At 39.9% G+C, this 14,586-nt stretch overlaps 2 protein-coding genes and 1 pseudogene across 3 annotated transcripts in view; all 3 read right to left on the bottom strand.

The window, feature by feature from the left end:
- The window catches only part of BIN2 (bridging integrator 2), a 21,891-nt gene extending 13,149 nt beyond the window's left edge, over positions 1 to 8,742 (bottom strand). Inside the window, exons 1-4 of one of the 2 annotated variants that reach the window (XM_015587813.1) lie at positions 8,666 to 8,742; positions 2,058 to 2,112; positions 1,667 to 1,761; positions 1,063 to 1,158 (exon numbers count right to left, since the gene is read on the bottom strand). In XM_015587813.1, coding sequence (XP_015443299.1) covers positions 1,063 to 1,158; positions 1,667 to 1,759 — 189 coding nt within the window. In that variant the 5' untranslated portion in view covers positions 1,760 to 1,761; positions 2,058 to 2,112; positions 8,666 to 8,742. Of the gene's footprint in view, positions 1 to 1,062; positions 1,159 to 1,666; positions 1,762 to 2,057; positions 2,113 to 8,665 lie in introns of those variants that run through there. The other variant, XM_015587809.1, reaches the window with a different exon arrangement.
- CELA1 (chymotrypsin like elastase family member 1) overlaps positions 6,595 to 14,586 on the bottom strand; it is a 23,799-nt gene continuing 15,807 nt past the window's right edge. The window contains exons 8-9 of the mRNA XM_015587951.1: positions 8,666 to 8,746; positions 6,595 to 6,663 (exon numbers count right to left, since the gene is read on the bottom strand). Of these exons, the coding sequence (XP_015443437.1) occupies positions 6,595 to 6,663; positions 8,666 to 8,746 (150 nt within the window). The remainder of the gene's footprint in view (positions 6,664 to 8,665; positions 8,747 to 14,586) is intronic.
- On the bottom strand, positions 8,015 to 8,133 carry LOC112478476 (annotated as a pseudogene).

Raw genomic sequence — 14,586 nt, 5'->3', positions numbered from 1 at the left:
AGGCAACTAGAGAAAAGGACAATCCTAACAGAGCAAATGGAAGCCTGCATTAAATATTAATATTTTCTATGAATTCACTATAAACTGGTTCAGCCCTCAGGAGAAATGATCTTGAGAATCCTATGAAATTTAAAAGCAGGAGTTTTGGGTCCTCTTCCCAATACTGCCATTTATTAGCCTTGTGACCTAGGGCAAAGCCCATCTCTTTTGGAGCCTCAGTAACCTCATCTGCCCTATAGTGTTATTTTAAAGATCAAATGCTGAATATAAAGTATTTTGAAAATCCTAAAGCAATAAAAATGAGCAGTGAGAAAAGTCTACTCAATCTCATCCAAACTATGAATTATACCAGAGAGAAGAAAACAATGTTATTGATCTGTCTCATTCTCTCAGTCACAGAATTTGAAAGTATCTTAGCCATTATCTAGTCCAACTTCCTATGCAATACATGAAGCTTCTCTACAATATCCAAGATAAGAGGTAGTTTGACTTTTATTTAAACAGAATAGACAACCCACTATCTCATAGTATATTTCATTTTATTTCATTTTTGGAAAGCTTTAACTATTAGAAACTTAAGGTTCCCTCTCATTTCTTCCTATTAATCTCAAATAAGTGTCTGTTAGACTAAATATGAGTTAAATGAATACATGAACTTCAATTCTACTTTCTGGAACAGTTTAAAACTGGCTCAATTCTCTTTCACCTTCAAAGTTTTTGAAGATAATTATTATGACTCCTCTAAGTTTCTGCTTCTGAGCAGTGAACATCTTCTGGTCCCATTAGTTGTTTCTCATAACTAAAATGATGCTCTGTCCTAGATCTAATTTAAAACCAGCCCAAATCTAGTTCACTGAAATCTACGTCTAAACATAACCTTCACACTACCTTTAACCCTTTATCCTAACCTCTTGTCTAGCCCTCAACTTTAATCCTTCTCTGAACCTACCCGACTTCATTCCTAACTATGAGCGTTAACTCTACTTATAATGTTTAACCCAATATGGCCTCTAACTAATACACGCCACTCATCACCCCTCCTTGATTTTGTAAATTGAGTACCTTAATCTCGCTGAACTGGGCTACATAGTTTTCCATGGTCCTCAAAGCCTGGTCAGCTAGTTTCTCTTCATAGTCTTCCCAAAGGAGATCATTATTCTGTGGGATAGAGGCAGAGGAGCATGGTGAAGGCTCTACTTCTCAACAACAACTGCCTATTGGGGAAATACCCAAATTCTTCCTGCAACAGACTTCCTTTCTGGAGAATTGTATTTAGAATATCATGTTGGATTCTGGGGGGAAGAGTCAGATGGAGAAAATAGCCCTTCCCCAAGGAACTTCCTTATAAGAGACTGGAGGTACATTCAAGAATTAAGAACAGGAACAGATGGTCTGAGTCTTCAACTCTAGTGCTTAAAGAATGGGGAAGTTTGGGAATAAATAACTACATGAAATTAGTTTTCAAAAAACAACCAATCAGGTTTTATGTAGGTAAAACTTCTATAAGGTTTTAAAGAGAGAAAAGAGAGTCAAAGCAGAGCAGTCCACACAGATTAGGGAAAGTTCGTTTTTACTTTCACAGTTACAGCTTTTCCCTTCCACCTATGAGGTTAAGATGAGGGTAGGAGAGCGTTGTGAAGAGTTGTAAAGCCCGAAACACTCTTACCCCGACAATGGCCTTTAGCTCCTCGTGACCATCCCACTCGCTGCTGTAGATCTCTTGCAGGGTTTCTGACACTTTCTTTGAACTTTCATGCATCACTGAAAAGAGAGAACTCAATCCTACCAAAACGTTTCTTAAAAACTATTTTGGAATGATCACATGGGTGACAGGCAAATCAGTGGGTCCAATTCAGAAGGACAAACTCAGAAGGTTTGGGTTATCACTGAGTTGGATGGGGCTGAGATAGGAAAAGTTACTCTTCCTGGTCCACAAAGTTCCAGGAGTCAGAGGCAGGCAAGTGACAAAAGCCTGAGCATCGTTGTTTCTTCTGTCCCCCAGACCTCTTACTAGCTGCATGAATACTCTCTGTATCTGCCCACGTTGCAATACCCACCTTTGACTGCACTAAGGAAGTTCTTCAGGTCCTTGTGTAGCCTGAGGCCTTCCGCCTGAAAGGGAGAAAGGCCTTTGGTGACTAAAGAGATACATTTGGAAAGATGCTCCAGAGGTCAAAGTATAAAAGTAGCTTAAAAGCAGAAATCAATCGTGGAATGTCTTCAAACATCTGCAAATGTGGTAAATTAGCTTTTACACTCTTCACCAAGAAGTTGTAGGTTTTCTCTTTTTAAGAGAAAATTTTTAAGTTGGGAGATTGTTCCCATTGCTTTGGCATGTCTTCTTTCTCCGTTCTCCTTTCCAGTGAACAAAGACCTATACCCAAGTTCCTCTGTTGAAATTTAAATGTCCTATGATCCCATGTATATGATCCTCCGGCTTACACCTTCCTCTCTGGGTAAAATGCTACCATCTTCTTTAGACACACGACCCACTTCTTTCTCTGCACCCTGACACAGGTCATTTCTCACCTCTCCTGATGTCTTCCTCTGCCTTGCCCCACTTTACCCTTCTCTTTCATCAGTCACCTGCTTTACACTTCTCTTCCAAGGATCCTCATCGACTCTCCTCCTGTTCCAACTCCAATGTCATCATCTATAGTTTTATCTACCTACCTGATTCTATATTTGTCCCTGTCTCTGAATTCATTTCTTTATGCTAATTTAGGTCTCCTTCCTCTAAAAAAGAGGAAAAGAGGAAGGAGAGGAAGGTATCATTTAGATTTGGAAGTTCAAATCTCAACCCAAGAGATGAACCACATTTGTTAGAACTATGACAAAAGTTCATTTAGCCTTTGCTTCTTGAATATCTCCAGCAACCAGAAACGCATGACCTCTTCCTGAGGCTGCACTTCATTTTTAAATAGCTCTACTAGAACTCTTGCACACTGGTCTTAGATTCGCCTTCTGTATTCATAGTAGATGTAATTTCTTTTACACATATGTATGAAGACCTCTTTCACATGCCCTGTACTGTCTTCTTTTTCACAGGCTTCCTCAGTTGTTTCTCTTGGTGTTGTTTAAAGCCCCTTCCCATTCTGGTCTCTTTTCTTTGTGTGAACCCCAGTTTCTAGGAGTTGGGTGAGAAGGAATTTTGAGGCCAGACAACAGACATTTTGGAATGTGACTTCAGGAGTGTGGGTCTGGACTAAAAGTGCAGCCCAGTTCAAGTGTATTGTATAGAACCAGGCCCATGAGCTGGAACAGTGATCTTCACACACATTCAAGTGATGGAGTATTTGAGCTAAGATGCATTATACAGTACACCATAAAATACTTGTGAACGTGTTCATTTTAATTGCTGGTGTTCATTACTATATAGGCGATTGAGCATACCAAAAGTACAAAAAAACTTATAGGAGAAAAACTGACAATTCAGTAAATTCTATTTAACAACTTAAATTAAAAATTTTTTATCTGTGGAAATCTTTGAGGGAAAGATCATTATTATTTAATTTTAGCAACATAAAATCTAGGTCTACTCAGTCAAATAAATAAAACTAGACTAATTTTATTCATCTTCTTGCTTCCAGAGCTCACCTCTAAATCACTCCGAATTCATGACCATAGTTCAGGTTAAAAGTCCTTCTCAAGGGGCTGAATGCCAGGGCTCAAGGGACATAAAGACAAAGACAGTCTTGAAGAAGTCTAAGGCACTGTCAGGGATGGGGAAGAATTGGGATTGTGTAGTGGGTCTCAGCAAATGTAAATCAAGAGAGCATCGGAGAAATGACCGAGGAGGGGCAGATGCTACAGAGGGGTTAGAATGCAGAAGGAATTGGTAAAAGTCACTGACTTGGTAACTGGGGGTCACTGGTGACCATGAGAAAGTACATGATGGAGACAAATTCAGTCAGTTAAAAAATTTAGAAATACCCAGCATTCACTAAGAACGTTTCACTTCCTCCTTGGTTTTTCATTGACAGTAAAAAGTTTAAATAATCTAAGATGTTAAGTATGCATGATATCTTTTAAACATGGCTATGGTAGGTAGGTATAAATTTGAGGTTTTGAAAATATGATAACCAAGGTTTTAAAGAGTTTTAAGGATTATAAAAATTAACAAGGATTTCAATTTCTTTTTTTGAAACAAAACAATGTGGACTCAACTTTTTACTTCATCATGAAAATTTGGTCTCAAAAATACATATTTGAGGAATAAAAGCTGTTAAACTATCTTGCATAATTTCCACAAATGAAATTCTTAATTATTTATCCTATTAGATATTATATGGCCTGAAAAATCAGATCAATAACCAAGGCTACCATATATGATTGTGCAGGTTCACACTGTTCAAAACTAGAGGGTACTATTTATACCATAGTCCATAAAATGTGAATGCCTTCTGTCCTCCATTTTACCTCACAAATCCATTCTTGTATTTTAGAACCAAGCCCCCTGGTCAAAGTTCTTCCTTTATGCTCTTGCTCTTTCTTTGAGGAGATAAAGTACGTGGGGTGGGGAGTGGGGGCGGGGAGACAGTATTGGGTGTCATTTTATTTCTCTGACCTGTCTGTCCTCCCTGAAATGTCTCCAGGCTGAATAATCCCAGCACATTACTTCTTTCCTGACAGATGTAACTGTCACAGTCTTAGGTTCACACTTGTCTCACAGTTAAAAACTTGTCTCTACTATCGAGGAGCAAGTTTTTCCACTTCTCTGGCTTTAGTTTCCTCATCTATAAATGCCAAGTAAAGCCATTTCTAGCTCCAGATCTTTTTATCACTTCTGCTCTGTGACTCCTTTTCAAATTCTTGGCAGCACTATAAAGAGTCTGAGTTAGTCCTTCCCATCCCTTATACAAAGAGCCCCAGCTCTCAGTTAATGAACCACTCACTCTGGAAGCTTGACCAAAGCACTCAGATAGGTAGACAAAACTATGTCCTAAGAGACTGGGGTACTGAGGATAGAGAAAAAGGTCCCTATCCTGGGGTTCCCTACTTGCTGGAGAAAAATGGACTCAGAGAAACCCAAGCATTCAGCAAAACAAGTAAATAGCATGACCAACCTGAGCAAGTGCTGAAAGTGTTTTGCCTAATGGAGGTCCAGAAGGAAAAGATGAAGCTTGATTGTTGGATGTGATTTTAAAGGCAATGAATTGGAAGAAGCTGTCACTACCAGAAATAAGAGATTAAAGTGCTGCTTGAGGAAAAGAACTTTCCCTATATGTTTTGGAGAGAGGAAAAGAGGGAAGCAAGCAGAGCCCTCAAAGAAAAATTACCCATGGAAATTTGATTAGGAACACAGGCAAGTGGCAAGTCCTTGAAATCAGGCTGGGAAGTTTGGGAGTGATATTTATTTATTAATAAAAAGTTTACCTACAAAGTAATTGTGGGTGAAGAATAGGGCACATGACCAAGCGGTCCAATTTCTGGAATACTTCACTTTGAATCAAACTTATCTTGTCCTCTTTCCTCCTATTTGTCTTAGCCACCCCAGGTTGAGCCTCAGACCTGACTGTATTGTCACTGTCTTTCTTCTTAAACTGGGACAGCCTTGAGGGTAGGTATGTTGTCTTATTCATCTTGAAGTCCCAGCATCTAGCACAGTGCCTGCATGCAGCAGGCACTGATGAAATGTATTAAATGAGCTTTCCAAGCATGTTCAAACACTAGTTACTACAGATGTATCTATATCTATATATAGTGATGTATCTCAGGGGAAAAGTTTTTCCCTATTACTAATCTAACTCCATTTTATTTCTCAAATATATTTCCCCTATCAAGTGTTTAGTTGGTGGGCTTGCACGGGGAATTCTGAAGAAACTGTCCTATCTGATCTTCTTTTTCTTCTTGATGACCCCTCCTTCATCTCTTACCCTTTCTACTCACATATCTGCCATTGTAGATCCATCCTATAAGGAAGAGAGGGAAAGTACTGAGAGACAGAATGGGACAAGAGCTGGAAACCTTCCAAAGTGGGTGTCAGCTTACTGATTCCTATTCCTTTCATGCTGAAGTTGGAAGCAGAACAGTAACTGGAGTTGAGAAGGGGCCCAGGGAGACCTCCTACTGAGGTACAGGGGGAAAAGCACAGGGTTTAAGTTTGAATCCTAGCTCTGTAACTCTTATGCTATGTTATCTTGATGAAATCACTTCTCTCTGAGTCAGATTCTGTTTCTCATCAAAGGAGTCAGACTAGATCAGTGGTTGCTAAATGCTGTTCTCAGACTAGCAGCTACATCATAATTACCTAGTAGGTTTAATGTAAAACACAGATTCCTGAGTTAATGATCATCGATAGCTGTTAATATCACACAAAAAACCAGACAACAACCAGATATTATGTGCCATCTTCCAGATGGAAGGACAGAACACCTACAATAAATATTCTTGCCACCAAAAGAAACAAAAACAAAAAAATCTTAATTTCATCAAGGTTCTAAATTTAACTATTAATTTTTAGAAAATACGAGAGACAGAGGAACACGTCAAAAAATACCAAAGAGATTTAATCAGCAAAATTTAGACTGCAGGAAACTGCAGGAAAACCTAATATCATTAACAAATAAACTTCAAAAAGGAGGGATTAGAAATCTACAGATTAAGAGATTTAATCTTAAGGCTAAGAGATTTATATGTTAACAAGTTGCTGATGTAAACAAACTGTAAAAAAAAAGACAATTAGGGGAGTGTGAATATAGAAAAATATTTTTAGGTACAATAATGGTTTTGTGGTTATATTTTAAGAGTCCTTATCTTTAGAGATAGATAACTAAATTTTTATAGATAAAAAGAATTTATCTGCTTCATTATAATCAAGGATGGAGGGAAGTTGGTGGAGACAATGGTGAAACAGGACTCTCAGGAATTGATAAATTATCAAAGCTGAGTGATGGGTACATATGGATTCATTATACAAGTTTTTCTATCTTTGTATATATGTGAAGTTTTCCATTAAAACAAGTAAAAAGTACAGATTCCTAGGCCCTCCAACCAAAGACCTTGCATTTAAAAATATTTCCAGATGATTCTGATATACAGGAAACTACTGAATTAGATGATAGCTAATATCCTTTCAATATAATTCTAAAGATTACCTTCCATCTAATTCAATTAACTGACTGATGTTGTACAATAAAGATTTTGGCTGGTCTTTCTCCCTCGATCCTGGGAAGTCACCCCCAAATCCTTGAGATTTCCTGAGTGACAAGAGTGTCTTTGTTATTCATGGTGGGCCCCTCAGACATTACCTCAGGATGGTGGCTGATCAGGCTGGAAAGATGAACCACGAGATTAGAGGGCTAGGATTCTGAGACAGGTAGTACTGGCCCAACCTCCAGGAGAGGATGAGATTAAGGGAGCTAGAGATTAAGTTCAATTACATGGCCAATGATTCACTATGTAATGAAATCACAATAAAAACTCTAGACACTTGAAGCTTGGGTGAGCTTCCCTGATTGGTAATACTTACATCAATGTGCTGGGAGGATGACGTGTCTTAAGGACCCAGAAGCTTCACATTTGGAACCCTCCCAGACCTCACCTTATTTGTCTTCAGTTGGCTGGTCCTGATTTGTATTCTTTATAATAAAACTGTAATTGTAAGCAGAGCACTTTCCTGAGTTTTGTGAGTCATTCTAGTGAATTAGGAAAGCTGAACAGGTAGCCAGTTGGTCAGAAATGTAGGATGCCTAAGAACTCCAGGGCTTGTGGCTGGTGTCTGAAGTGAGGCAGTCTAATGTGGGACTGTACCCTTAACCTGTGAAATTTGACCTAACTTGTGAAATTTGACCAAACTCTGGGTAGTCAGTATTAGAACTGCAATGTAACTGGATATTCATTTAAGTTAACAACTCCCTTCTATTATTAAGAAGGAATCACAATCTCCAAGACTGGTGTAAGAATTAAATGAGATGTGTATAAAGCACTGAGCACAATGAATGGCATATGGAGACAGAAGGTCGAATATTCTACAGAAGGTTAAACCTCTGTTATCCACTTTTTTTTTTTTCACTGCCTACAGCACCTGGTATTCCTCAGTGGTCTCCCATGCAAGTTCTAATCAGGCCCGACCCTGCTTAGCTTCCGAGATCGGATGAGATTGGGCACATTCAGGGTGGCATGGCCATAGTGTTACCCACTTTTAAATGTGAATTTTCTACATATAATTAGCCATAATATCCAGTGAAGACAGAAGGAATAGTGAGAAAAGAGGTTTGTTGATGAGAATGGTGAAAGATGGAGGTATTATTTTAGAATAAAGGGCTTAGGTTAAGGGAGAGGTAGTGGCCACAAGGAAAACACGGGGGCTATCGAAGTGAGAAGAGCCCTAGAGTGGGAGAGAGGTACACTGGGAAGTGAACAAAGTGGCAGGGACTCATTTTGATTTTCTGTAAGGACCTGGTGATGCCACTGTACCCTGGGGGAACCACTAAGAGAAAACAACACTCATCTGCTCCCCAGAATCCAGTGTCAGGAACAGGAAAGGTATGTTTCTCTGGTTCCAGGGAAAGGATGAGCAGCAGGGCACCCTGTGGTCTTTACCCCTGGGGGAGGATGGGTTAGTAGGGATGCTTGCTGGTTTGAAGAATCTGCTGTTTCTCTGCCACTCAGCCCTCATGTCTTCTTTCTTCCTCTAAGCTCCCTTCCCCAACCTCCAGATTACCTGTTGATGGTAGAAGTTGTTGGCACTTTGTTCGAACCGTTCATCTTTGGTTTCCACAGTTTTCCCCAACTTCTGTAGTACCTGGGGATATAAGTCGGAATGGTCCATAAGGTTACAGTCATGTGGGAATGGTCCATAAGGTTACAGTCATATGACCTTGGCTTCTTTCAGAGTCTCAGATGCAACTAAAGAGCTGCCATACTCATATCAGCCCAATAGAAAGAGAAATATAGCACATTGCTGAATAAACAATCATGTTCTGTGGTTCTTCTCAAATTCAGATACTCCTGGGGTAGGCAACAGTGTGCCAGGGGATATATATAAAACCTGGAATGACATTGTTATTTAGAGGTTTTTTTTTTTGGCGGGGTGGCGGTTGTCAAGATATGGGGAGAGTATTATATTTTAAAAAGGATTAATAAGAAGAATGTAACATGTGCATGGCTTTTAAAGATAAAACATGAGCCTTGAAGAAATTTTTCACTTGAGAGACCCTCTTCCAGCCATAGCCACAGATTCTTGTAGATAGATGAAGTTAGATAGAGAGGTAGGCAGGAGACTCTTCCCTTATGAGGAGGGCCTTTGTGGAAAACTTTGAGAAGCCCTGATAAAATGCATTTGAAACTCAGAGATGAATGCTATGCATGTCTATCTCTTCTCCATCAGGATCCTGAGAGCCAACCATCATACTGGTCTCAGTGCTAATGCAAAGGATATGAAAATGAAAAATATATATTACCTATTCTCATAGGAGACAGTCAATTATGAGGAAATAAGAAAGTCCTGACTCTTCTACCTGTAACCCATTTTGGAAGGAGGCACCACCATGCCCCAGGCCCAAGCTGGAATCTCAGGAGCTTCTTGCCCTCGGTTACTTTTCTCTCACCTCCTTCATTGAATCCCTCAGCAGGTTCATCTCTGGAAATCATCCCACGCTTTCCAGTCTCATTGCCATAGCTTCAGTCCAGCCCCTGACTGTTTCTCACCTTGTCTGCTATAATGGTCCTATCATGCTGCTGCTTAAAACCTTCTAATAATTTTCCATTTATCTGCTCAACAATTTTTTATTAAATACCTATTATGTATCTATAAATTATAGTTAAGCTCTCTGTGCATGCATACAAGTCTTAATGATCTAACTTGTCATTTAGCTTCAGGTCTCATTGGTCCTCCTTCCTGCAAGTCTTTCTCCCTAATACTTTATTCATTTCCTGAATAAGCTATACACTTCTGCTTATTGTAGATGCTGTTTCATTTTTCTGAAATGTTCTTCCCCACCTTGTCTGTCAGGCCACTAAAAAAAAGCAATTCATATTCATACTCTATATCTGTTGTGACACTTAATCATATCTACTTCATCTTATCAATCAAGTTATCACTCCCTCCTAAGCACTTTCAACTTCTGTACCTTTATGCACTTCTGTTACTGTTTTATTTATATTTATCTATCTATGTCTCCTAAACCATGACCTCCTTGAGGACTGGGTACTTGCCTTACTCATCTAGATTTCTCAGTATCTAGCAAATAGATACTTAATACTTATAACATGAAGGGGAGTGAGACTGATACAGGAGAGGACCAATGGGCTGGGCTTTGAAATAAGATTTTGCTAGATTGGAATAGGATTTAAAGGGTGAAGGTGGAAAGAGGATTCTAGGCAAAGACAACATCGGCAAAGGAGTATGCAGATTTACAATAGCTTCCTGAGATAGATGGCTCAGCATGGCTAGTTTAGGGTATATTGTGGGGAATTTGGGCAAAGGAACTAGAAAGGGAGACTAAGAGTCTCATTGTGAAGGGCTTTGAATCGCATGCAAGACTGCCCAGGTATTAGGAGTGAGAAAGGTTCTACGTAGAGATTCTGACCCAAATGTCTTCATTTTTAATCCTGGGTTTAGTGTCCCTCACTTCTGGAGATCTCTTTATAGTGGTTAAGATCAAGGGCTCTGGAGTCAGATGAATAGATATATGCCCCCTTCTTTGCCCTTCTACTTACTGGCTATAAGCCTTTGGGCAAATCACTTAAACCAGGGATCCCCAACCCCTGGGCTGTGGACTGGGACTGGCCTGTGGCCTGTTAGGAACCAGCCACACGGCAGGAGGTGAGCAGCAGGAAAGCAAGTGAAGCTTCATCTGTATTTCAGCCGATCCCCAGCTCTTAGTGAAGCTTCATCTGTATTTGCAGCCAATCCCCAGCTCTTGCATCACCGCCTCAGCTCCGCTTCAGATCATCAGGCATTAGATTCTCATAGGAGCACCGGTCCCTGGTGCCAAAAAGGTTGGGGACCACTGACTTAAGCTTTAGTTTACAGAACTCCCTTTCCCCATTAAGACAATAGTATCTCCTGGGATTGTTGGTAAAATTAAACAATATTATACATGTAAATAGATTTCACAGTGTTGCCCTAAGCTGAGTACTCAATACAAATCCACTATCACTATGTCTAGTTCCATTCCCTTTCCTGTAACTATGTCTTTATTTCCTTTTCAGTTTAACCATAAGTGTTTGTCTATGTCTCTAACTCCATCTTACTTAACACCCAGTCCTGGGTGTGCAGAATCTGCCATCTTCCCTGGCTCCACCCTCTTCCCTCAGAAGAACTTTGTCCTCTATCAGAAAGTTGCAAAACCACCTTGTTTAGTGGTTACCACAGCTCTCATTTCCTTCCTGCTACCCCTCCCTTCCTTTGCTTGGGGCACGGTTCTTCTTAGATGGAAGGGGCCAATAGGATAGAGGAGTCAACTGAGTCCAGAGTCAGTATGGCACACCCTGAAGCAGACCTCTATCCCGAATCCCCAAAAGGTTCAAGGCAAAAAGGCTTGAAAGGTGTGGGAGTGTGTGTGCCAGAGAACACTCTCATCTTCAATTCTGAAACTGAAAAGATGAGTATTATAATCCTGGAAATATAACTCAGTGCCCTGGGCCAAAATGATTTGTTGCCATAAGCAACAGGGCCATGTTTCACCTTGTGGACCTAAGTTGTAGACATTCATCCTCAACTAGAGCTCCTGGAGGGAAGAGGATATACAGATGCTCCACAGATGTTTGTTGAAAGAATAAATTCTACGTTTGGATCATTTTCTAATGAAGGCCCATGTAATACCAATCTCTAAAGTCCTGCACTAAGAACTCTCCTCAATTTACCTGGATTAGCAGTGGAAAAGTTAGAATATAGATACTTAGAAAGAGCAGGGACAAGAGAGAAAGTAAATGTAGCAGAATGTTAACAATTGGTGAAACAGGTGAAGAATATTCCAGTATTCACTGATTTATTTTACTTTTTGTATAGATTGGGGTATAGATTTAAAAAAAAAAATCACTGCAGACATGTTTGGTGGCTATAGTTTCTCACCACGATCCTTCTTCATAATCATTTACTATACCTTAGTTAATTCTCTCAATTGGGGTAACCTGAATAGGGACTGAATATTAGATATTATGGAATTTCATAATTTTTTTCTTAGGTATACAGTAATGATATTATAGTTATGTAAGAGATCCTTATTTTCAGGATATATGCTAAAGTAGGCTCTCCTTGATATGGCTCTAATATACTTTCCAGCCTTTCCCTCCATCACTCCCTGTGCTCCAGCTCAGCTGCATTTCTTACTATTCTGCCTAAAAGGATTTCCAGGCACCATGCATTGTTCATGCTGGCATTCCTCAGCTAGAATGCTCTCTTACTACTTGCCTGAGGAACTACTAATTAGCCACAATTCCTATCTTAAATTCTGCATCAACTACAAAACCTCCCTCAACTCTTCCCAATCTTTCTGTCCTCTAAATTCCCACAAATGTGCAGATCTCTCAGATCATTTTACTTTAAAAAACAAACAAACTAGATTTTAAGCTTTTGGCAGACAAGAATGTCTCTTACTCATCTCTAAATTCCCTCTTGGGTCCAGCCGGAATCCTGGACAAAGGAGTTTTTCTCTAAATATTGTTGATTGAACCCTCTGGGTAACAAGTTGAGTAAAAGTCAACAGAGGAAAAGGCCAGCAAAGGACTGGTAAACAATGCCCTTTCTCAGGGGAAACCTGAGAAGTTTGCCACAGAGCAATCACAAACAGTAAAAACATTAGCTTGAAATGTGAAGATGTATCATATTGTAAAAACACAATAAAGCCAGTTTGAATTCAGTCTCATGTTGAGTCTGGGTGGAACTTGAAAATAAAACAAGAATGCTTCATTTCCATTGTGTTTAAGTCACCAGACTTTCATTCCTAGCTTTTCAGAGGAGTAGGCCTGAGCAAAAGTGTTCCCGCTCTTTTTTAAGTGAAGTGGGCAGGCCAGCAGGAAGTGGGGAGGCACAGATGTCAGAGTGGTTTATTAGGAACCCTGTAAATTGAGCAGCCTGAGGATGGCATCCAAAGGCAAAACACCTGGTTTCCAGTGACAGTTCTGCCATGTGCCAATCTCTTTTGAGTCTTGTTTCGTTTCTAAAATTGGGATACTAATAGTATGTTTAAGGGTTGAAAAGATGAAGTGAGATCATATCATGAGAATGTTGGCTTCATAAAGGGGAAGGTCATGTCTTTCTTATATTCCTGTGCGTTGTCCATAGTAAGCACTTGATATTTGACATGTGACTATTTGACATGTTAGCTATTACATATTACTCAGATTATAGCCAACTGCTTATAGATTGCGAAGTGTCTGAAGGAGTCCTTTCTTTTGACCGTAAGTTTCCCACCTTTTCCTTGCCTTTGGTAACTTCCCATTCAACAATCGAAAAATAAAAATAATTTCCTAAGACTCAAGGACTCTGGCAGGCTGAGCTGAGCTCCTTTCCACATTCCAGGCCATTACAACTCAATCCAGGAAGCAGTCTATCTCTAGGGTGTCAGTTGAACTACTCCAAGTTCAACTTCTGCCTGCTCTTATATCTAAGTCTGGGTTCAGAGTATCTTGTTTTCTGCAACAACCTGGAAATTCCCCAGGGCAGATTTGAGTTTACTCCTCTCTCTGCCTTCTAAGGATTCAGATGAGGCAAAACAAGGTGTATCTGGGAGGCTGGTTGTCCCTTTAGGAGGTATGACTCTGAGGTTCAAGGAGCCCTCTCCCTTCTCACTTTGGTGTCCTTACCACGTTGAGTTTCCAAATCACTGAACATCAACTCTCTAATTTTACAGATGCAGAAATCTGAAGCCCAGGGCAGGGAACTTATCTACCTAAGGCTTAGGAGTCCATGCTTAGAAAAGGAGAGAAATCCCAGAGCAAGAACATAACGTTGATGATAGGCTGGATGAGGACATAAGGTGAATTAGTGAGGTAAAATCAATTGTTGTATCTTTTAAAAATAACTATAATCCATAAGTTTTTTGTCTTTTGGATTTTCTTTTTGTTTTTCCAACCCATAGGGTAGCTAGCCTTCCCCTCTTCCCTAGTACCTCCTTTCTCCAAATTGCTTCTAAACAGACCTTCCCATAGACTGATATCTATCAGATCAGTAACAAGACAGCCTTTGGAGAGGTTGAAACCATGATTGAGATGAAGTTGGTGTGAGATGAAGTAACAAAGTCTAGCCACATGAAATTTTCCCCTTTTCCTCGGTTCTTTCATATGACTTCGCTTCCCTTTTTTTTTTTTTTAATCCCCCTCTACCTTCCATTGTGAGTCTCTTAAAGATATAGGGACTATACATTACACCAACTCTCTGTTGATAATCCCACTCAGGAGAGCTGGTTGCTTTTAATCTCTCCAGGACCCATGCCAGTGCTCTGCTTTTAGGAGATGACACAAATATTTCCATTCTTAAGCATGTGATGCTCATCTAAATACTTCTAAGATCATGAAACCTTTGAAAACAACGCTGTGTCAGGTCCTTCTTACAACTCCCTCCCCTTTTTCTTCTGGCTTATTCATCTTCCCACACCATCTGATTTACCAAAGTGTTGACAGGTGGAGAACAGAGGTTCA

The sequence above is a fragment of the Pteropus alecto genome, unplaced genomic scaffold (assembly GCF_000325575.1).
Source record: "Pteropus alecto unplaced genomic scaffold, ASM32557v1 scaffold220, whole genome shotgun sequence".
Taxonomy (NCBI): domain Eukaryota; kingdom Metazoa; phylum Chordata; class Mammalia; order Chiroptera; family Pteropodidae; genus Pteropus; species Pteropus alecto.
Note: the sequence above shows the minus strand (reverse complement) of the source record. Positions and strands in the feature narration are given on the sequence as shown.